Source organism: Canis lupus, chromosome 6 (genome assembly GCF_011100685.1).
Source record: "Canis lupus familiaris isolate Mischka breed German Shepherd chromosome 6, alternate assembly UU_Cfam_GSD_1.0, whole genome shotgun sequence".
In the NCBI taxonomy this organism is placed as follows: domain Eukaryota; kingdom Metazoa; phylum Chordata; class Mammalia; order Carnivora; family Canidae; genus Canis; species Canis lupus.
Window position 1 is genome coordinate 33,698,903 of NC_049227.1, and position 22,758 is coordinate 33,721,660.

Consider the following 22,758-nt stretch of genomic DNA (forward strand, 5'->3'; position numbering starts at 1 on the left):
TAGGCAAGGCGCAGCTCGGGGGCGGTGAGCACGGGCCCTCCGGGGTGGGGGTGCTGGTGGAGAGGGGCTGCTGGAGACACGCAAACCAGGGCCGGCTGGACAGGGTGAGGGGTGAGAGGCAAGAAGGGGAGGGGACACGAATCCTGGCAGAGAAGGGTGGGGGCAGGGCATCCCCTGGAATCAGAATCCCTGGGCCCCGAAGTCACGTGTTTTCGGGGATGATTCTGCCTCCGGATGCAGCTGACACCGCAAATGTGTGTGACATGTTTGTTGACACAGTTTTTTCAGCACCAACTGCTGAGGCATCTGGGATCTGCACAACGTTTCGAAACAAAGCCAGGCTTTGAATGTAAACATCCCCATGGAGCCTCCCAAATGGGCTCGCCAGGCACCTCCAGGGGACGCCCATTTCTGCTCCAGCAGCCCCTGAACTGGGGGCCGGGGGGCGGGCGGGGGGGAGCGGGGTGCGTCAAGGGGGTGGGGGGAGCCAGGCCCAAGCCCCTCCCAGGCAGGGCGGGGACATCCCTCAGGGGAAATGTGGTTCTCTCCTGTCACCTTCAAGTCTGACGGTTAAAAGGGGAGGGACTTCAAGCCTGGGAGCCGGGTCCCCAATGCGCCTGACCCCCACCGTCCACCTGGCTTAGATTTCTCTTCAGGAGCCCCACTTGCTGTGTCACTCTGAGTAGGATGATGGCCCCGCAGTGACACTTGGTGCAGGCGAGGACGGGGAGGGGGCGCAGTAGGGACAGGCTGGTGGGAGCCGCTGGAGCTGCCGGAGCCACCTGCACGTGCACGCTGCCAGGCCAGCGCCAGGCCAGCAGAGCCCAGCGGCGACGCACGAACATGGCCACCAAAACCCAGGCTCTCCAACGTTCACCAGTGTCTGCATGGGGAAGCACCCAAAGGCCCACCGGCGGTAGGACGGGCCGGTTCACTGCAGGGATGCACACACGGAGGACGCTCCAATGGCCCGGGCACGGCTGGTCTGCGGCTACACACCGGGATGAATCACACAGACAGACTCAGAGGGAAATAGGCCGAGTGCGACCACCGGCTGCAGGACTCCGCTTACGAGGTGGTAAAGCGTGTTAGAGATGCACCTATGCCGTCAGACTTAAGGGGTTGGCAGCCAGGTGCGGGGCATGTTGTGGGGAGCAGGTGCCACTGAGGCATTCTCCCCGGGGGTGAAGCACCCCCCCCCTCCCCGTGACGGGAGCGCACAGCCCATTCTGAGGTCTGTGTCTGGCAGGGGACTTGTAGGCGCTATGTTGGCCTCCAGGAAAATGCCCCACCCTCTTCCCATCCCTGACGGGATTGCCTTACATGGCAAAGAGGATTTGGGTAGATGGGATTAAAAGTCCTTGATCAGATCAGATAGGAAGATTACTCTGGATTTTCTGGATGGGCTGAGTGCAACCAGGGTAGCCCTCTGTTAAGAGCAGAAGCAGGAGGAGGGCAGAGAGGACTGGCCCGGCACTGCTGGCGTGGAAACCCCGAGAATGAGTGCCAACAGCCCGAGTGAGCGCAGAAGCAGGTTTTGCCCCAGAGCCTCCAGCTTTGTGAGACCCCAAGCAGAGTGCTCAGCTGAGCCGCCAGACTCAGGCCACGCAGCAGCAGGAAACACGGAGGCACTGAAGTTACGCCACGGCGGAAACAACTAGGAAGAGAATGTCTAGGAAGGCTCCTTACGTAAGTAATAACGAAAGCAGAGCTGAGAGACACCGGGTTATATGGGAAGGGTCACCGAGCAGTGCACCTGGGGGGAAGCGCTGCTCAGCGTGTTATACTCAGTGTGCCCCCCAGGGGTCAGGGGTGCGAGTCTTAGGGCACCTCTACTTGCACTTCCCCCCCCCCCCCCCCCCCCCCCCCCCCCCGCCGGGGACGTGGCAGTGTCTGCAGGCAGGTTTGGTTCTCACAACTGAAGAGGGGACGCTGCTGGCCGCCACTCCGAGCATCCCCATGCCCCGAGACTGACATCCGGCCTATGTGGTCCCTACATCTACACCCTGTCCGGTCCCTGCGGCTCCGCTCTGGCCACCTGTCCTCTTTCTCTCCTTGTCCTCACCATTGCTCTCCCTCCCATTCCCTTCTCCCTGCAGGGGCCCTGGAGGCTTCTCCTCCTCTTCAGTCACTTCCCTGGAACCCTTCCCTGACCCCCGGCCCCCTCAATCCCTGGAAAGCCCTGCTCCTGTGGGTTTTAGTCCCAGCACCTCCTCTCGCTGTGTGACCTTGGGCAAATCCTTGACTTCTCTGTGCCTCCGTGTCCTCATCTGTAGGATGGTGATGACAACGGGGCCCTGCCCCATGGACTTATCAACAATTACAGCTGCAAAGTGTTGAACACAGCATTTGGCACACATTTCACTCTCGATAGATGTCAACCTCTGCTGCCACCATCATTGTTTTGCACCAACACAGTACTGTCTGCCTCATTCTGGATGCAGATCCCTGCTCATGTGTGTGGTTAACTGACCATGGGGCAGGGCTCTGTGGTTTTGCTCACTAAGGCATTCCAAGTCTCTAGTGTATGGTATGTGCTCAATAAATATTTGTGGAATGAATGAAGGGTTGCCCAGTGATCCTCTGGATCACCACGAACACTGCATAACCCAGGACTCACCGCATTTTGAGGCTGTTGAACCAGTTTCAGGAGAGCAGGGTGGCTGTAGCCTGGGGAGAGAGGGCTCAGTTAGAGTCCTGGTTAGAGGGTCCTCGCGCCCCTCCCCCACGGCTTGTCACCCCCTCCCAATCCCTTCATGAGGGGCCTCTTTATCCCTTGCAGACAAGACCCATTCCTGGGGCCCACCCAGACCTCTGGACTCAGGATCAACTCAGGCCGCTGCCAGAGATCTTCCCAAATTCTCTAGTTGATCCTGACGCCCAGGTCTGAGCCGTAGGGGGTTAGACACAGACAAGGCAGTGAATGCAAGGCTGAGGCTCACTTCAGGACCGAGGCGAGTGTGATGAACTGTGGATGCGGCCCTCACCTTCCTCCCCCAGGCCACTGCTGGAGTTGAATCACAACACACATTTGCTCAGGAACCAAGCGAATGAATGGTGCAGCTTGTAACCTGTGACCCGCGCGCACCACCCTTTGTACATTCACTGCTTCCTAGAATCGACTGCATCGACCGTGCAGGCTGAGCCTGGGATTGCACGACAAGGCTCAGGATACATCCTTTGACTCAGCAGCTGGCCTTCTGTGTATTCGTCCTACACGCATGTACAGTGACCAATGCACACGCATCTTAACCGTGATGCTCTAGTATCTCCAGGTTTGAAAGCAACCTAACATCTACCAGGGGCCATGAGGAACAGAAAGCCTGCTGCATGGGATCCCTGGGTGGCTCAGCGGTTGAGCATTTGCCTTGCCTCAGGGAGTGATCCTGGGCTCCTGGGATCAAGTCCCAAGTCAGGCTCCCTGCATGGAGCCTGCTTCTCCCTCTGCCTATGTCTCTGTCTCTGTGTGTGTGTGTGTGTGTGTGTCTCATGAATAAATAGATACAATCTTAAAAAAAAAAAAAAAGAAAGAAAGCCCGCTGCACACAACAGATGCTTGGTCAGGGGAGGCATTTATCGTAAAGGAGGAGGGACACTTCACAGCACTGGGGCCAGAGTCCTGGGTCCCTATTTTCAGCTTCTGTTTATCGTTCCCAATCCTGGCAATGACTCCACTGGGAAGAGCAGGCCTGTGTGTGTCGGGGGGTGGGCACAGAGGTCAGGGGACCAGATTGGAGGACCCTCCAAGGCAGTGGCCAAGTATTGTGCTCGGTACACAGTAGCTAAGCGAACAAATGAGGTGGAGATCCAGCAACACGGGCAAGAGCCCAGAACTGTCGCAAGGGAGACCAGCCAGTGGGTCTTAGTGCAGGAGGCAGAGAGGGCAACTCCTGGTCTCCAGGATCACAATTTTTACCATGCATACGTTGTACCTATTTTCTTTAAACCAGTTCATTTTTAGTTTAAATAAACTTTTTTTTTTTTTTTAAGATTTAGTTTTTTCTTTTAAGTACTCTCTACACCCAATGCGGGGCTTGAACCTACAATCCCAAGATTGAGAGTCACATGATCCACCTACTGAGCCAGTCAGGCAGCCTTAAATGAACTACTTGGAGGGGAGACTCATATCCCTTTGGTGAGAGGCCTGCCCAGGGCCCCGGGCCTAGGGCCTGCTCCACTCTGGCAGAGGAGCCTAGCAAGTTCAGAGGGGTGATAAGGTCCCAGCACTACCCTGGGGAGACTTTCTCCTCTGCAGCATCAAAGAGTGAATGACTTGATGAGCCTTGTGGTTTCACTCTGCCTGCTTGGAGGAGGGTGGACAGGTGTGTGTGCTGAGGCAGTGACCTGGGGGGCCCAGCGGGTAGAGCTGTGAGCAGCCTCCCTGCCCTCCTGCCCTTCTCAAGGGCATCCTAGGCCCAAGGCTGCAGGGTGCTCATTACTCAAGGAAGGAACAAGCACTCTGTGGGTTTTTTCCAACTGTATTTTAGCCAGAGGTCTTTCAGCTCTGGTTCTTTATCATGCTGCCTGGGTGTTTATGACTTTTCTGCCTCAGTAGATAAGCCAGTTCCAGGAAAAATCTTATTAAACCACAGATGCAGCTTGTCTTATTGACTTCAGAGGGAGAGATGAGAGCAGAGCTGGTCCCTCTGATCAGGGAAATCCATGCCTGGGCTTTTAATGTTGTGGGACCCTGCATGGCGGGGTGGGGTGCGGCAAGGCAGCCAACTGTGAGGCTGCTATCACAGAAGAAACTTTAGGAGGCAGAGGGCCTTTGGTTCAAATCCTTGGGCTCCTTGGACATGCTGGACAAATGCTGTGACCTTTTGAGACCTGGCCCCCACAGGAAAGCTGGAGATGATGTTAAAAGACCTACTGTGACAGGACGGTTGTAGGGTCTAATGGGATAGTGTGTAGGGTGCCACGCACGTGGCAAGTTCACAGCAGTTACGTTAGGAGAAATCATTTTAAAGACTCCAGATAGGGGAGAGAAGATGACCAGAGGAGAACTTTCAGAACTCCCCATGCTTTCTCAACTTCTGCTGGCCTGATCTCCCACATCCCCCCACACATTTGGCATCTGGATGGGGATGAAGACTAAGGGAGGCCCACAGGGGCTGGGGATGGGAGGACACAGAGCTAGCTGGGAAGAGAACGGCCTACAGCCCATGGCTGTTACAGGGTAGAGCTAGGATTTGACCCCGAGAACTCCAGAACTGGCCCTTCCACACCAATCTGGAATGCGAAGAAGGTTGTTCACAGAACCCAAAATGCCTTTGGAGACCATAGTGTGTCTGAATGATGAGCTGCCCAAAAGGAATGAGTCACCTTACTGTCTAATTGCATCTTAATGGGAAATAAATAGGGACTGGCACCATGCATGGAGGGACAGGCTTCACCCAATGAGACGCTCAGCCCACACACCATTGTGCGCAGCAGCTACCTGTGTGTCTGAGTCAGCCTTATCCATCCCATCGTCTGCCCTACTCTCCTCCAGCAGCAAGTCACGCTCTGTATGGCCCAGAGGTCAGCCTGGTGGGACAGACGCTGCTGATGCCCCCCACCGCTCACCTTGACTGGGCAGGCCACCCCTTTCCCAACTGCCTGTGTGGGGACCAGTAACAGCTCCATCCGCCTCTTTCTCTGGAAAACTGCCCTTGGTGAATGGAAGCCACTTTGCCCGAGAGATGAGCCATGTCCTTCCTGTTGGCAGCTGGAATGCACTGGAGTACAAAAAGGCCAGCCTCTTTGATGCAGTCAGGGACCAACTCTGGGGTGCAATTCATGCTCCAGAGCCCCTTGTGTGTCAGGCTATGGCTAGTCTCTGGCTGAGACCTCATCCTTCTTAGCCTTTCTCTCTTCCTTTCTGTCTCCTGAGACTGTGCCCTTAATAAGCAACTTGTACAGAACCCATGCCTCAGGCTCTTCTACAAGACCTAAGACAGTTGACATTAAAGGCTAGGGCCCCGCACACCTGGGCTCACGTCCTAGCCATGCTTCTTCTGCAAGCCAGGTCACCTCTCTGAGTTTTGCTTATCTGTCTACAAAATGGAGGTATTAATACATATTCACCCTGTGGGGTTTCAAGGAAGAGTAAATGAGAGAAGAGAAGTCACGTAAAGTCCCTATACTAGACCCTCTACCAATTACTTGCTCCATTTCTCTGCCCTTGAGGGAAGTGTCTGGCGGCACACAGGGATGTGCATGCTGGAAGGAACATGTAAAGTCTGGGCAGTCACGGCTAACAGAGAGGAGATACATATGAGGATGGATTTCTCAGCTCTTACCTATGGGGACAGAGGAGATCTGGGAGTAAAGGTCCAACATCCGGTTCCCATCCACGTCAACCAGGTAATTGCCTCGGCTCTCTTCATAATTGCAGAAAAAGTGCACAGCCTCTGCGTTCTTGGAGAAAGCAGGGACTGATTCAGGGTTGCTGCAATCCCCTAGATTCTCCATCTTTCAGGATGAAGCTTGAACTGGTGAAGTAAACCATGTCCTGTCTATTCAGCGGTTTCACAGAGGGTATCTGTGGGTGCTTACATGAATGGTTTGCTTTATGATAGTTTACTAAGGTGTAAGTTTGTATTTTATATATCACAAACAAAATAAATCTGAAGAAGATTCTGGTGTTAAGATAATGGTAAGCCTTAGAGCAACCATGAAGAAACCAATTATGAAAGAAATGAAATCAGCACATTAGAAGATATCCACTTACTGCAAAAAAAAAAAAAAAAACAGAGTAAAAGAGAAACAAAAATATATGAGACATACAGAGAACAAACAGTAAAATGGAAGATATGAATATATCAATAATAACAAAACTGTCAGACTGGATAAAAAGATGCAACTATATGCTGTCTACACAAGGTGTACTCTCAGTTCAATACAAATAAGTTGAAAGTAAAAGAATGGAAAAAGATACATGATTCTTACAGCAATCCTAAGAAAGCTGAAATGGTTTATATTAATCAGACGAAATCAACTGTAAAACAAACAAAAATGTTTCTAGAGGTGAAGTCCACTTAAAAAGATGTAACAATTATAAACATGTAAGCACCTGAAAACAGAGCCCCAAAATACATGAAGCTAAAATGGGCAGAACTGAAGAAAAATATAATTATAAGAGAATAGCTAGCAGCTTTAATAGCTGGCTTTCAATAGTGGATAGAACAACCAGTCAAAAGATTAACTAGGAAATAAGACTTAACACTTTAAACCAATAGATCCCACACACTTATGGAACACTCCACCCAACAGTGGTTCTCCTCAAGTGCATGTGAGACATTTTCCAGGATAGACCAAATAAAAGCCTCAGTAAATTTAAAAGGACTGAAATCACACAAAATATATTTTCCAACCACAATAGAATGAAATTGGAAATCAGTAAGAGAAAGAAATTTGGGAAGTTCACCAAAATGTGAAAAGTAAACAACACACAAATAACAAATGAGTTGAAAAAGAAATCACAAGGGAAATTAGGAGAAAAAAGGTTTAGAACAAAATCAGTTGTATTTTTTTCTTTTTCTTTTTTTTTTTTAAGAGCCAGCACAGCCTAAGTGTTTGTGTCCCTAAGCTAAGTTATAATAGAGAAGCAGTGGAGAGAATGCTAGCTCATCCTCACTTACCTGAATTATATTCAGCTGTTTCATTAACTCCTGCAGGCAAGAAGAGCAAAAAGCATTATAGCAAGGACACACTCTTGCCAAAGAAGGTTCAAGTCTTTCATGTCTTTCCAAGTGTTGGGGCTTCTCCCCAGCCTTATGCCAATAACCTCATAGGTAATTAGTCATAGGTAATTTAATAATATTACAATTATTAAAAAATTGCTTAATATAAATAGTTGGCAGGAAACTATTCCTGCCAGCTACATTACCACTGTAAACAGAAATGTAGAAACTTGGAAGGATAGCAATAAAATAAAACATTAAAAATATTTAAGCTAAAGGTGTTTAGTGCTCATAAAACATAGGTTCCCCCTTCCTTTAAAAAAATTTAAAAAAAAAAATTTTTTTAAAGAGTTTTAATTTATTTATTCATGAGAGACACAGAAGGAGAGAGAGGCAGAGACACAGGCAGAGGGAGAAGCAGGCTCCATGCAGGGAGCCCGATGTGGGACTCCATCCCGGGTCTCCAGGATCATACCCTGGGCTAAAGGTGGTGCTAAACCGCTGAGCCACCAGGGCCCCCCCCTCTCTTTTTTTAAAAGTAGGCTTCACACCCAGTGTAGAGCCCAATATGGGGCTTGAACTCACAGCCCTGAGATCAAGACCTGAGCTGAGCTCAAGAGTCATATGCTTAATGGACTGAGTCATCTAGGCACCCTGGTTCCCTTTTCATTTGGGGAAAAAAGGCTTTAATATCCTGTTATAAAAAATAAAATTAACTGAAAATATAAACTTGCACATCAAAGAACCACTTGTAATTATAGTCTAAACACTCCAAAAACCACATGTACAAGTCTATACAGAAACTGGGAATTATGTATTGGGAATTGGGAACTAGTTGCTTTACTACTATATAGATTCAATCTCTAAAAATAATTCAACATAAAATCAACTTTAGCAATTGGTGTCATAAAATCATGTTTCCACATAAAAATAGAAATTAATGGGGATCCCTGGGTGGCTCAGTGGTTTAGTACCTGCCTTTGGCCCAGGGCCTGATCCTGGAGTCCTGGAATTGAGTCCAGCATCAGGCTGCCTGCATGGGGCCTGCTTCTCCCTCTGCCTGCGTCTCTGCCCCTCTTTCTCTCTCCCTCTCTCTGTGTCTTTCATTAATAAATAAATAAAATCTTAAAAAAATAGAAATTAATATTAATGACAAGAATATAAAATGATCATTCCAGGTATTTTCACCACAATGAAATTAAAATGCACCTCTCCTTCACAGAAATATGCATGAAAAATATCCCTTCTTTTGTTAGTAAAATGCTATCAAAATAACTACAATCACTTGCATTAATACATGAGATTTCCAGATTTATAAACTAATTGCAATAACACAAGGGGTATCTTCTGACAGTTAAAAAAAAAAAGACATTGTGGATAAAATCTGCAAATTGCCAAGAAAAAAGCCAATTTGTATTAAAAAGGTTTACATTGTTGTTTTTTTGATGCAAACATTAGAAATAGTATAGCGCATCACAAAACAGAATCAAGGTTAGTCAGCCTTCTGAAATGTGTTATATGCAGGTTTTGTAGCATCTCTGAGAGGTGCCAACCTTCCTCATCAGAGTCGTCTTGCACCTCTTCCATCTCACACAATAACATATACTCTAGGGATCCAGAGCTACCCAATGTGTCTCATATGCTGTGTCCTGTCACCTTGCACACCTGTCCACATACTGTTCCCCTCACCTGCAACAGAATGGCGCTCCTTTAGTGAGTTCTTCCTTTTTATCCTTCAAGGTCAAGATCAAGGGCCTTTGCTCTCCCTGTCCTGTGCCATCTGTCATGCCACGTTCTTCCATCTTGGTCAGATGTCCTGCCCCAGCCCTTCACTCTAGACTCCGAGCAAGCCATCTGACTTGCTTTGGCTAACAGAATGAGGTAGGAGTGATGGTGGACCAATGTGGAGCCTAGACCTCAGGAAACCCATTATGTGCTCTCGTCTGCCATCGCCATGAGGACGAGCCCAGCCCAGCTTGCTGGAGGACGAGAGACCCAAGACAAGCTTAGCCTAGACCAACCAGTGGCCAGTCATCCCCCAGGCATGTAGATGGGCCCGACGGAGCTGTCCTGCTAGCTCCCAGTTAACCCCAGATGCATAGGCAATCTGAACGCAACTGAGGTTTTGTGATTGTTTGTTACACAGCATTACTGTGACAATAGGTAACTGATACATCTCCTCTGAGAAGGCCTCTTTGACTTCTTGTGGCAGAACGGCCTCATTTAATGTCCTGCATCTCTAGTGGCAGGCTCTCTAAAAGCAGCTAAGAATGCAGGTCCCTATGCTTCACTGTGTTCTTACCACCTGGACCCCTTTCACTTTGTTCTTATGAACACCACTCAAGTGTGCTCAACTCACCCGAGATTTAGGCCCTGGGACTTCTGTCTTCATCAGGGGCCCGTCATAGTCAAATTCAACATCAACTTTGGCTGCGGCCTGACTGATGTGTCTGGAGCCTGTAATAAACAAAGATGATGAGAATCCCTGGTAACAGTAGCTGTAATGAGAATTCCGTCCTAACAGGTGCCTGATGTCTCCAGTGGAGACAGTGCCAGTGCCTCAACCCCATCCTAGTCAGACCATCCATGAACACAGACTCTGGCCAGACCTGGGCACCACAAAAACACAACAGATTAAAAACAAACAAACAAAAAAACCCCATGGGGAAGCCCAGTGCTAGCAAAGTTGTAGGCAAATAGGCATGCTCATGTCCTGCTGATGTATCAGCTAATGACACATTTCTATTCCTTTTAACTAAGCAGTCTCATTTTAGGATTCATCTTAAGAAAATAATGGGACCAGTACACAAAATGTAGGTTAAAGCTATTTATAATAATACTGCCTTTCAACAAGAAAACAACCTAAATGTTCAACAGTAGAGAGCAGCTAAACACGATATGACATATTCCACCATTTCATGGACATGGAAATTTTATTCTATTTTTTATTTTTTTGAGAGAGCATGAGCAGGGAGGGGCAGAGGGAGAGGGAGAGAGAATTTTATGCAGGCTCCATACCCAGCACAGAGTGCGATGTGGGGCTCGATCTCACAACCCTGAGATCACGACCTGAGTTGGAATCAAGAGTCAGACACTTAACCGACAGAGCTACTCAGGTGCCCCTGGAAATTCTGAATTTTTATGGACGTGGGAAGATGGCCATGGTATTACCATGTGAAAGCGCAGATTATAAAAATTATCCAAATGTTGTCAAAATTTAACTTATACCCAGATATATATCCCAATATATACATAAGCCAGAGTTTCGAGGCCTTAGCACAAATGGCATTTTGGGCCAGATAACTGTCGTGGTGGCTATCCCGGGCACTGAAGGATGGTGAGCTGCATCCCTGGCTCCACCCACCAGATGCTGGTAGCATGGCCCCTCGAGTTATGTCCCTAGTTGTGAGATTCAAAAATCACCGAGGAAGGAATAATCAAATGTCTAAATTCAGGTGGTTCCCCACTTATGTTTTTTTTGTTGTTGTTGTTTAAACAAAAGTTTGGGGCACAAGTCATTGGCTTGCACATTACTTTTGTACAGTAATTAATGCATGGGGGGGGGGGCTGGTCCCAGGCTCGACCCACAAAGGCTTCTGAGCTCAGCACATGGCTAAGATAAAGGGCAGCTCGGTCCCACATCTTGAGCCCTGGTTGAAAGAGGGCTGTGGTGAACCCAAGGTCAGTGTGGGGTGACTGACCCTGGGCACACATGTGGTGGCTGGGAAATGTTAGCTCCTCTTACTTGGGTTGCATCAAATAGGGAATCACTAGACATTTTGTGTAAGTCATCTACACCATCTCATTTCTCTTTATGCAACCCTGAGAGGCACATTGTTGCTTCTGTTTTATAGGAGAGAAAACCAAAACTCAGAGAAGCAAAGAATGTGCTAGGCTCTGTCCCTCCTTCCCTCTCTCGGACACACACACACAGCTTGCCAAAGTATACAAAACCATATTAGAAAACGCAAATTCATTCTTAATTTTCCATAATTGCTCTGGATATCAAAGAGGGCTTCTGAACTAATTATGCAACAAGCTGTAGCCCTTTGAACATAAAGTCCAGTTAAAATCTAGTGGTACTCTTATTTTAAAGCATGAAGCAGCCGGCTTCTATTGTCTTCTGTTTGATCTGAAAATGAAAAGGGAATCCCTACAGAGTCTGTTCTGTTAGCAGAGAGTAAAAGGTCGTGGAACATATTGATGACTTGTTTCTTACTGGTCCAAACTGATTCCAGCTAGACCTGTATGAAACAGGGACACATGTTTGTATAAAAAACAGTTCTGGACTGATGTGGATCTGCTCTGTTTTCAGTAAAGAGGGAAAGTGAAAAATTCAAAATTGCAAGCTGTCCTCCAGTGAGGACACGCAGGTCCTCTCTTCCTTTCTCTAGAAAGTGTCTTGACACCATGCGGCAGCAGCCAGATTTCCTGGGATCTGGAAAGTGGAGATGCCGGCACTGGAAGCAGCCCCAGTGGGAGTTGTAGCTGAAAGGGTCTTGAGAGGAACGACGGGAGTGAGTGGGGCTGTGTGGAGCTCTGGGTATGAGGACGTCGAGGCTGCGAGCAGACAGGGTGGGAGGGGCAGGGGGGAGAGATGGAGAACCCATCCCCAGGGATCAGGGATGGATGGGGCACGAGACGGGGAAGCCCAGGGCCAGGTGGCAGGCAGACAGGTCTGTTTCGGTTCCTGCCATGTGCCAAGTCTTCGTGGGTGAGGATGGAAGAGGGCCAAGGCCTCCAGGCAGAGATCCTGAAAACCACAGCCTGGTAAGTTGGCGGGCAGCTGTGCTATCGAACACGGGAAGATGGGGCAGCCGACACAGATTCAGCCCCCACTGTGTGCTAGGCAGGCCCTACCCAGGCGAGCTCCCTTCCACTGTTTTCATTTATCCACAACTCTCAGGAGAGATGGTTCTCAGGTTATAGATGAGGAGCAGAGAGGTTAAGCAACTTTCCCAAAGCCGCACAGCTAGTTAGCCTCAGAGCCAGGTTTTGAACCCATGTCTAATACTTTTCCTTTTCCTACTCTATCTCAATTTGACTTTTTGTAGGGGAAAATAACCAAATACCAATACAACAACTATTCTCGTAAGCATTTAAAGTAGGCTCCATGTCCAACGTCGGGCTTGAACTCACGATCCTGAGATCAAAAGCAGTATGCTCTACAGACTGAGCCAGCCAGGCACCGCCGATCTCTTATGATGATATGTAATGTTATAAACCACAAGAGAAAGTAATAAGATTTAAATGGTCAATGGGATGGCTTACAAGTCACATGAGCAGAGATGTCCATTCATGGGGTATTTATAGTGAGCATGCCTGGCAACGTCTCACTTAAGCCTCACAGCCCCCTGGGAGGTAGATGTTATGATTATTCCCATGTTGCAGAAGAAGACACCGAAGCTCAGAGAGGTCAAATAGTTTGCCCAAGGTCACACAGCTGGTAAGAGGCTAAGCTGCAAGGCTGTCCCTCAGACCTCTCCTTTCCCAGATACTATCTCTCATCTCATCTAGTGCTGGGCTCTGAGATTAAACATTTGCAGCAAAATAACCCACTTCCTTCAAAGACAAATTCCTAGAGGCACAAAGAAAGTGTGAATTAATACTGAACCATCCAGCATTTTCGGTCATGAGCAGAGCAGCACCGCCAGGACGCAGGCGTGTGTCCTCACCCCCGAGACCCCGCACGGTGGGGTCCAGCCCAGCTCTCCGGGTCTGATGACAATGCCTGCTGCCCGCTGGGGCCTCGCCAATCCAGAGTCAATGTTTAACTCCAAACTATAAAAACAGCCATCAAATGTTTTTAATGTTCTCTTAATCTTGATAGTGAGAGTCATAAATGAGCGCCAGTTTTCCCAAACAGCAAGGGCTCTGTATGTGAACCTGGCCGAAGTCAAGGTCAAGTTCAACTGGAGTTGCTTGCTCTGCTTTTCTTTTCTTTTTTAAAAAATCTTATCTCTTCTCCCCAATTGTCCACCCTACTTATTATTATTATATATATTTTTAAGATTTTAAAAATTTATTTATTCATGAGAGGCACAGAGAGAGAGAGAGGCAGAGACATAGGCAGAGAGAAGCAGGCTCCATGCAGGGAACCCCATGCAGGACTCTATCCCTGAACTCCAGGATCACGCCCTGAGCTGAAGGTGGGTGCTCAACCACTGAGCCACACAGGCATCCCTTTATTATTATTTTTTAACCGATGAAGATCTGTATCTTCGATAAACATCTGGAGCCTACCAGTAGCATAATTATTACATTCTACACTGTCCCAGAGAAGCATTGTTCCCTAAAATCTGACAAAGCCTCCAGTAAGCACTTCAAGTGTAACCTTCTTCCCATAGACGTGCCCAGACTTCTGCTGCTGGCACACTCGGCTGCAAGCCACTTCCTCCTTCCCTTGCTTCTGTGCAGAAGGGAAAACTGGGGCCTCTGTGTGGGGCTGATGTGAAGTTAGTTCAATTTAAGGACCTCCCAAGAGGAGAGGCAAAAAACTTGATGAATCAGTTTTGCTGTTATTCTCCGCACGTCGTTCTGGGTGTCCTGCAGCATCCTGTTTGGATTCCCTCCTCGCAGTGAGAAGAGCATTGCACTTCTTGCAGCTACATTTCAGGGTCTGAAAGTTTGGGCTCGTGCAGTCAGCAAGCAGATGTTGTTCTGAACAAGCTACAAAGGCCAAACGTCAGAGAGCAACCGTGCCACGAGGCCGGTAAGTCTGCGTCGGATGTAGCCTTGTGGCCTGAATCCTGGCATGATGTCAGCCGGTATGAGTCTTACTCCTGTGGATGGTCACACACATAACCACATCTTTGTGTCCTCCAAACACCTCCCATCAACTGTGCGACTGTACCCCACAGACACGGACAAATTTCTCCAGGCAAGCGGCCACCATCATTTCTGCTAGGACGTTCGCACAGGGTATTCCCGTTGTGACTTTCACAGATCCATGCAAGGTCACCAGTACGAATGCTGTGGGCATGGGCTGAGTGGTCTGGGCAGGAGCCCCTGTACACGAGGCCATATACCACCTTCGTGCAAAGAACGGTTTGCTGGGGTCCTCTGACGCCTCCGGTCCATGCATCTAGTGGTACACGCCCGAGACCCAACAACAGCCTGCTTTGGGGCCCCTTCCTAAGCTGTGGCGAGACGGCTGACGGCCCGGGGGCCACGGCATTCAAAGATCTCAAGGTCTGGTTTGTTGTTTATGTTGAAGGTGACCACAGGGCGTCCGCCAGACCCGCACAGAGGACTGGCCATCTAGTGTGGCCCTTCCAGCTGTGGCTGCTCCAGACACCCTCACATCGTGGTGCTGTAGCAGCAGACGGTGCGGCCGCTGTAGCCAGTGTGAAGGGCAGAGACTCCCCAGAGGCTTCAGGATCCAGGGGGCAGCTCACTCGGGGGTACGGCCCTCACAGACACCACGCACTTGCGACTCACCAGACAGAAGCTTGGACACTTTCCTCTGCTGAACGGGCAAGTTCTCAAGCATCTGCATTGCATTCTTCACTGAGGCTGGGTGCCCCTCAGAGCTCCTTCGGGGGGCAACCCCCATCATCTCCGGGCTCTGAGGATACTTGTAAAGAGTTATTTGATCCCCTCACGGAGGAGATCACAGAGTTTGTGCCATACCTACAGGGACACCACCTTTACAGAAAGGGCCAGTCTCACTAGTAGAGCTAACTTCATCACAACCACAACGACGCGTTTCTAATGAGTTCTCTCTGTGGAGTCTCAAGTATCCTTTCTAGAATGACCATCTGGCTTCTCTTGTCCAGAGTCAGAGGAATCAATGGCCACTGCCTGAAACTGAGCATTAGGAATTTCTAGGACTTCTCATCCCTGACACTTGTTTGGGGCTAGTTCTGTTGCCTTCCCAGGGTCGCCACTTTGGTTGACCTTCCTGTTTTTACGTCCCTTGCAGGGCTAGTGGTAGACACATCCTGCCCAGTGTCACTGTTTTCAGGAAGTGAGCAGCCCACAGAGCCTTCTTCCTGAGTTTCTTTCCCAGCTGATGTCGGAGTGGACTCTGCCCGTGTGCAGGCCGGCCAGCTGGAGAGTGGGCCTCCTTCTCCAAGGGTGCTTCTGATGCAAACCACAACCTTGGAAGACCCACTATTGTCTTTGGGTGGCTCTTCACCTTTTTTAAATCTATGTTTGGTGGAGAGAGGGGTTGATTATGAAGAGGGGCGTCTCCTCTGTTCCTGGTGTTTCCTTGGTCCACGGAGAACTTCAGTTCTTGGCCAGGCTCCTGGAAATCTTCTGTGAGCCCTGAGAAGGATGATGTTGCAGGGATGGCTGGATAAACTGGACCACTGGCACTGTTCTCTCTGTTAGCTTGCAGTAATTCCTCGGACACATTGCAACTCACAGCCTCATGACACAGCATTCACATTCTCATCTTGTTCAGGAGATGTGGGTTCTCCTTTAACCTGAACTGAGGCGTTGGGAACAGGAACACTGTGGCAGACTGGGAAAGCAGGAGAAGTGGCTACTTGGACAGGGACTCCTGTGGATGATGGGGACTCAGGGGTCGATCCATCCCCAGTGGCTCTTCATTTCTTTCTGGTTCCCTGGTAGTCATTTTGCTGAGCCCTGAAGGGACAGCTACTATCCGTGTCTGCATCTGCCAAACCGGAGACCACAGGAGCTGAGGATGAACTTGGTGATAGAGGGTCTCCTGCATTACTTGCCTGAGCGTCCTGCTTCTCTGAAGGGCAGGGGACTCTTTGGGCTGGTCTCTTTTGCCAAATGCATCAAAGGTATGGGATGGTCAGAGGGAATTGTGCACTATGTTGCCTCTGAGTTGCAAAGTTCCAGCTCTTTCTCCTGTTCTCAGGGAGACAGCATGCCACCTATTTTTTTTTTTATAACATGGTCATTGAGGAAAATGTCAATAATTTCACCACCCAGAGATAACTGCTTTGCTGTCTAGTCTCCCAGTCTCTGCACTCCATTTGCCAGTACACGATCATCAGTGATTTGGGGGGATGGGGCGTGAAACAAGGCCATGTCTCAGCCATAAGCCACTGTGTCTAACAGTTTCCAAGTGATCCGACAGGTGGAGACACCACACAAACACCTAAACATAGTGGGTGTGGTGGGGGGCTGAAGCACCCTCCTGCTCTCCCTCATTCTGGGGAAGCAGGTGCCGTGTGGTGAGCTGCTCTGTGGAGATGTCCACGTGGCACCAAATCCAGCCAGAACCACGGCAGTGAGGTTGGACATGGATCCCCCAGCTCCCAGGTGAGCTTTCTGATGAGACCACAGCCCTGGCTAACAGCTTAGCTGCACCCTCATGAAAGACCTGGAACCAGAGCATCTGGCTAAGCTGCCCCCCATATTCTTAATCCATAGGAACTGTGAGATAATAGATGCACATTACTTTAACCTGCTAAATTTGGGGCTGTCATAAGGCAATAAATAACTAATACAGTGGTTAACGCTGCAAGTTTTGGGGCCAGCCTGGCTCTCAACTCAAAGCCTAGTTCAGCCACTTGTTAATACTGAAGCTCCGGGAAGTTATATGATTTCTCTGAGTCTCCCTTTCCTCTCCCAGGGGACTAAATGGATTAAAGGTTAGCTATCATTTAAAAACTATTTCCTTATTGCTCCTTGCCCATCAGCAGTGTATGAGTCCACATGTACCTGTATCTTTGCCAACACTATGGTTTAGTATTAAAAGACTCATAACTATCTACCTATCCATCCATCTATGACTAGTTATCTTTAATTGACAAGCTAAAAGAAAAGAAAAAAAATCTCACAGTATGGTTCTCTATATCTGGTACAAGTGTGCCAAAAAAGATTCAGCTTTGGCCAAGAAAATGCAGAGCTGATACCTCTGATTTAATCATTTCTGTCTCCTTTTTTCATTGTGTCTCCCTATCAATTCTTGTAAAATGGGAGTAAGGCCACTTCCCACCTAGCGTAAGCATAAACAAGTGCTTTCACATGAACTGTTCCTTCTGATAAAAGACATATGAAAGGAGGGAGGACACCGGGACCATCCCCACTTTCCTGATGAGAAATGGAGGCTCAGGGTCCTGCCCACTGGTCAGGCTCACTTGATGGAACGAGGCCCAGTTGTAGGAGTCTTGACCTACTGCTCTTTCCTTGCTGTCTCCCTGGGGAGGCCCTCATGGCCTTGAGAGTGACCAGCAAAAGGGGAGCCACCAGGCTGGTGTCTCACAGGCCACTCTCTCTTGTATCCTTGGCACTTGGCACAGTGCTCGGCACCCAGTAGGTGTTCAACAGTACCCGCCAGGGACGATTCTCCCTTCTGCTTGGAGCACATCAAACCTGTGACATTTGAGTCAGGTTTCAGTTTACTTTTAACATAATAATGGGTAAGTGTTAATGTGCTTCTCTTATAACTGAATAAGGCAAAATTAAACCCCAAAACCTAATGCCTGGAGGCTATTAAGGTCAAGAAAAAGGGGAGGCAGAAACCTTCACAGACCATAGGAGACCACGTGACAACTAAGTGCGCTCTGGGAACTTGGGCGGGATCCTGGGATCCAAAGAGGCATCAAGGGAAAAGCTGGTAAAATCCAGAGAAGTCTAGAGGTTGGTTAATAGTAATGTACGAGGTCAGCCTCTTGGTTCTGACAAGGGCAGCCTGGTGATGCAGCATGGTAACTGTGGGGGACACTGGGGCACATGGGATCTCTCTGTACTATTTTGGTAATTTCTCTGTACTTGTAAGATCAACCAAAATTAAAAGATTTATTTTAAAACCAAACCTAGGGCAGCCCAGGTGGCTCAGCAGTTTAGTGCCACCTTCAGCCCAGGGTGTGATCCTAGAGAACCAGGATCAAGTCCCATGTCCAGCTCCCTGCATGGAGCCTGCTTCTCCCTCTGCCTATGTCTCTGCCTCTCTCTCTCTCTCTGTCTCTCATGAATAAATAAAAAAAAATTAATAAAAAAAATAAAACCAAACCTAATATAATACTCCTGTGTGTGTGTGTGTGTGTGTGTGACAGAGAGAGAGCGAGAACACACCTGCTTTTTATCCCACCTGGGACATAAACACCAGCATTCAACACGCCAACCAAGGCCATGGCCAGCTCTTAGTCTTCAGAAGGTAGATGAGACCAGCAAGAAAGGGACACCATGATGACAAAGCATGGGGCTCTGAGAGAATGGGACAGGCTGTGGGTGGGGTGTAGGGTTCCCCTAAGGGGCTTGCCGCTAGCCCCTCTCCCCCCAAAGCCCCAAGGAAACACATGGAGGAGTGTTTGCAGCCAGACTGACTTGCATTCAATTGGTCATGTGATTGGCTTCTCTGAGGCTCAGCTTCCTCACCTGTAAAACCGGATTCATGCGTGCTTTCCTCGTGGGACTACTGGGAGGGGTCTCATGAGAGCCTGCAAGCTGATGAGGCCGGCCTGGCTAAGCTGCTTAAACTCAGTGATAAGAGATGTGGCAGAAGGGTGGGCGAGCCAGCTGGGTGTGTGGGGTGGAGGTGAGGGCGAGGGCGGTGGGGGCAGCCGCCTCCTATCCAGTGCCCTTGAAGCACACCTGGCCTTTAGGTCAATCACGAGGATGCTTACAGCCTTCTTGCTTCTTGGAAGCAAGCTCAGCTATATGTTTTCCCCAACAGTCTCTATGAGGACAACCTGGACCCTCCGGCTGCTGGGGCCACCACTCAAGTCAGCAGCGTGGCTCCAGGCCCGATCAGCTTCCTGCTCGCTACAGAGCTGTTCTTTCAGGCCAGGAGCTCATGGCGGGGATGGGAGATGGGGGTGGTGGTGATGGGGACAGTTTTACTGTGCATGAGGGGAAGACAGCCCCCAAGGCACTGGCTGGCCAGTCCCTTTACCCCAACGGCTGTCCCAGCCCGTCCATCCCCAGTCTGGATTGTGTTTCCCATCAGGACCGGTTCTTGCCAAGACCCCCCACGGCTTACTGGGGGCAAGCAGGTGGTAGTTGTGCTGGAAGGTGCAGGGCAGCCGCCGGCGGAGCAACATGAAGGCCATGGTCCTCTCCTGCAGGAACAGAGGCCTCCCTCACACGCTTCTACCCTGAAAGAAACCAGAAACGCACAGTCAGGCCAGCCACCAGCACCTTCCTGCCGCCAAGCATCCCACTCCCTGCCACACCCCATGTAGTGGAGAAGGTTCTTCTGACATCCCGTCCTTTGCTTTCATACTGAACATACACTTGAAAAATCAAAGGCCAGGGGGACCTGGCTGGGTGTCAGAGGAGCATGTGACTCTTGTTGTCTGGGTCATGAGTTCAAGACCCACGTTAATTGTAGCGGTTCTTTAAATAAAGAGCAAAGCCTGTTCACAGGTGTTTTCATTTGGCCTTGACCACACCCTGGGCAGCATCCTTATACACATTTTCTAGGTGGAAAACCAGAGAAAGGGGACAGAGATCCCCCTGTAGCGAGCTGACAAGCTCAGGGCGTCATCCATCCAGGACAAGCAGGCCCAGTCTGCAAGATGGGAGGGCTCAGATGGAGGAAGATTCGGAGCAGATGTAGTGGCCACATGACATGGGAGGCTGGGCCCCCCTGCCCTGTCTCCACACAGAACACTGGTCCCCAGGGCTGTCTGGGAATCTCGGGACCCAGTGCAGTATCGGGGAGTGCATGTCTCTAGTGTGACCAGCCTTCTCGAGTTTGCTGGAGATGGAGGGGCTTCCCCTGGATGTGGGACCCTGCTCTGAAACCCAGGGAGCGAGGGTTCTGAGCTCCCATGCCCCCCTTGCCCAGCCATGTTGAAGCACCCCAGACCCCTCCGAAGTCCTGCCCTCCCTGGCTAGACCTGCTAGTCACCCTTTGCTTTGTGGGCCTGGATCAACCCCTCCCCACCTGGTTTGTTTTCCTTTACACTCCCCCCACCCCATCCCCAGGCCACCATTCAAGTGTGTTCCCCCTGCATCTTTTGGTTTGTGGGTCTTCTTGTTAAACCCCTGCTTTGGTATCTGGAGTGTGTATTTTCAGGTATATCGTGTTGGATCTCAGAACAGCGATGGAGCCATTCACTTCTCACGGCTCAGGGAGCTTGTTTCCCAAGTCCTCTGCATGCAGCACACTGGGCTAAGCTCTTTGCATAGGACACTGCTGACATTCATCTTTGTTATGAGTGCTCACAACAAGGCTTTGTGGTCCCCTATTTACAGATAGGGACACTGAGGCACAGAGAGGTTAATGGTGGGTCTGAAAACAGGTCTGACCCCAGAGTCACTGAGTCCTTACACTTCACACATGTCCCTCCATTCACTCTGCAACAAAGCACGGACGAAGTGCCAACTTGAGGTGGCGGTGGGCTTAGCAGCAGGGTGAGGACACGTGGGGGTGGGTCTGCGACCAAGCTCAGGACGATGTGCAGGCAGTGCTCCTGACCCAGTACCCCCAGAGCTAACGGGACGTGGGACAATATTAGAAGCAAGGACTGAACAAAGGAGGTGGTGTTGGCACTGGCTGGAGACTCACTCATTCCGTGAATATTCACAGCTCACCTACTACACGCCCCTCTACCCTTCTGGTGGGCACTGGGCACAGGGATCGGTCAGGGGCAGTGCTTGCCCTCCAAGCACAACCATGTCCTGAGCACCTAGCTGTGCTGCAGACACCACCCTGTTTCATCCCCAGAGCCCCAGGGGATGAGTGGCTCTGTCAGTGTCAACTCTTCACAGATGAGACAACTGAGGTGCTTCCTGGGAAGTGGGTGCAGGAGGTAACTTTGGGGTGTCTGTTCAGCACACCGTGCCTCCCTGCTCTCAGAAACGGCCCCCTTCTGTCTACAGGGGCGCATACCTGGCAGCCGTGTCTGTGTTGTGTGCCCCACTGGCCGCAGCCTGGACGGGGATAGGCCAGAGCCTTGGGAGTTGTGGGGTCCACCCCCTGCTTCATCTTTTTTTTTTTTTTAAAGATTTTATTTATTTATTTGGGGGGGTAGCAAGAGAGAGCACAAGTGGGAGGGAGGAGCTGACCCCCCACTGAGCAGGGAGCCTGATGTGGGGCTCCATCCCAGGACCCTGGGGTCACGACCCACCGGAGCCAAAGGCAGATGCTTAACCACTGAGCCACCCGGGCGCCCCCTCTACCCCATGAGAGGAGCCGGCATGCAAACCGGGTGTTTCAGAACAATGTGCAGCCGAGAAGCAGCTGCGGGAGAGGACGTAGAGGGTCCTGGACGCAGAGGCTCCCTGGGTCCACCTCAAGCCTGCAGCCCTGCCTGGCCGCGTGCGCACTGTGCATTGCTGGGCCTGCTGGGGCCAAGCTGAGTCCCCCTATCCCTGGGGGGGAGCTGGTGCGGTGGGGGGAGGGCCAGGAGTGTCAGGCTCATAGCTGTCCCTCCAAATGAAAGGAAACATCAGGACTGCGGGAGAAGTGTTCCCATCCGCCGGGTCCAGAAGAAAGCTCCCTCCACCGTCTTTTCCTCCTCCCAACCTTTTTTTTTTTTTTAAAGCTTGAGTATCTGGATTTCTTTTGCTTATAGAGTCTGGCTCACAGCATGGTTAGAGACTCAGACCGAGCTCCACATTTTGGGGGTGCCCTGGGAGTGCCTGCCTGTGGCTCTCCTCTTCAGCACTGCAGGTGGACCTGAGCCGGCAGGGTGGCTAAGGATGAAGTCTTTCCCGGTGGTGGCTGATCTGGGATGCGGTCCAGGTGGAAGTGACTGTCGTCTCAGGGCGCTGGGTATGATTCTGGAGGGCACTTTATCCCCCTCAATGTGCCCAACCATCCAGCGGGGAGGGTGTCCCCCATTTTGGAGATGAGACCATGGAATTTCAGAAGGGTTATGATTTGGCCTTGGTTACAGGAATGCCCGGGACTGTCCGACCCCAAAGCCCTTGCTTTTGCTCATTACAACATTGATTAATTCAGCGAATAACAAAACACCTCGCCGCAATAAGATCCTGGGGCTTGATGAATACAAATGGTCTCGTTCAGAGAGGAGATTTTGTTGCTTTTCACCAGAGAAAATGTTATCGGGGAGAGCACGGGTCTGGAAAGTGTGACCATAAATTAACTGAGAAACCATACTCTTTCCTTGATAACTCAATGGATTTTTTTTTTTAAATCTATTCCAGCAGCATATCCAGCTCAAAGCAAGCCTGTTAATTTAGCAGCACA

At 50.1% G+C, this 22,758-nt stretch overlaps 1 protein-coding gene and 1 pseudogene across 3 annotated transcripts in view; both read right to left on the reverse strand.

Annotated features, from left to right (window-relative positions):
• Positions 1-22,758, reverse strand: part of ABAT (4-aminobutyrate aminotransferase) — an 85,567-nt gene that overhangs the window by 20,410 nt on the left and 42,399 nt on the right. For all 3 annotated transcript variants that reach the window (XM_038540409.1, XM_038540411.1, XM_038540410.1), the window contains exons 2-6: positions 19,579-19,693; positions 10,027-10,124; positions 7,626-7,655; positions 6,285-6,402; positions 2,621-2,670 (exon numbers count right to left, since the gene is read on the reverse strand). In XM_038540409.1, coding sequence (XP_038396337.1) covers positions 2,621-2,670; positions 6,285-6,402; positions 7,626-7,655; positions 10,027-10,124; positions 19,579-19,648 — 366 coding nt within the window. In that variant the 5' untranslated portion in view covers positions 19,649-19,693. The remainder of the gene's footprint in view (positions 1-2,620; positions 2,671-6,284; positions 6,403-7,625; positions 7,656-10,026; positions 10,125-19,578; positions 19,694-22,758) is intronic.
• LOC111096467 lies at positions 13,852-16,361 on the reverse strand (annotated as a pseudogene).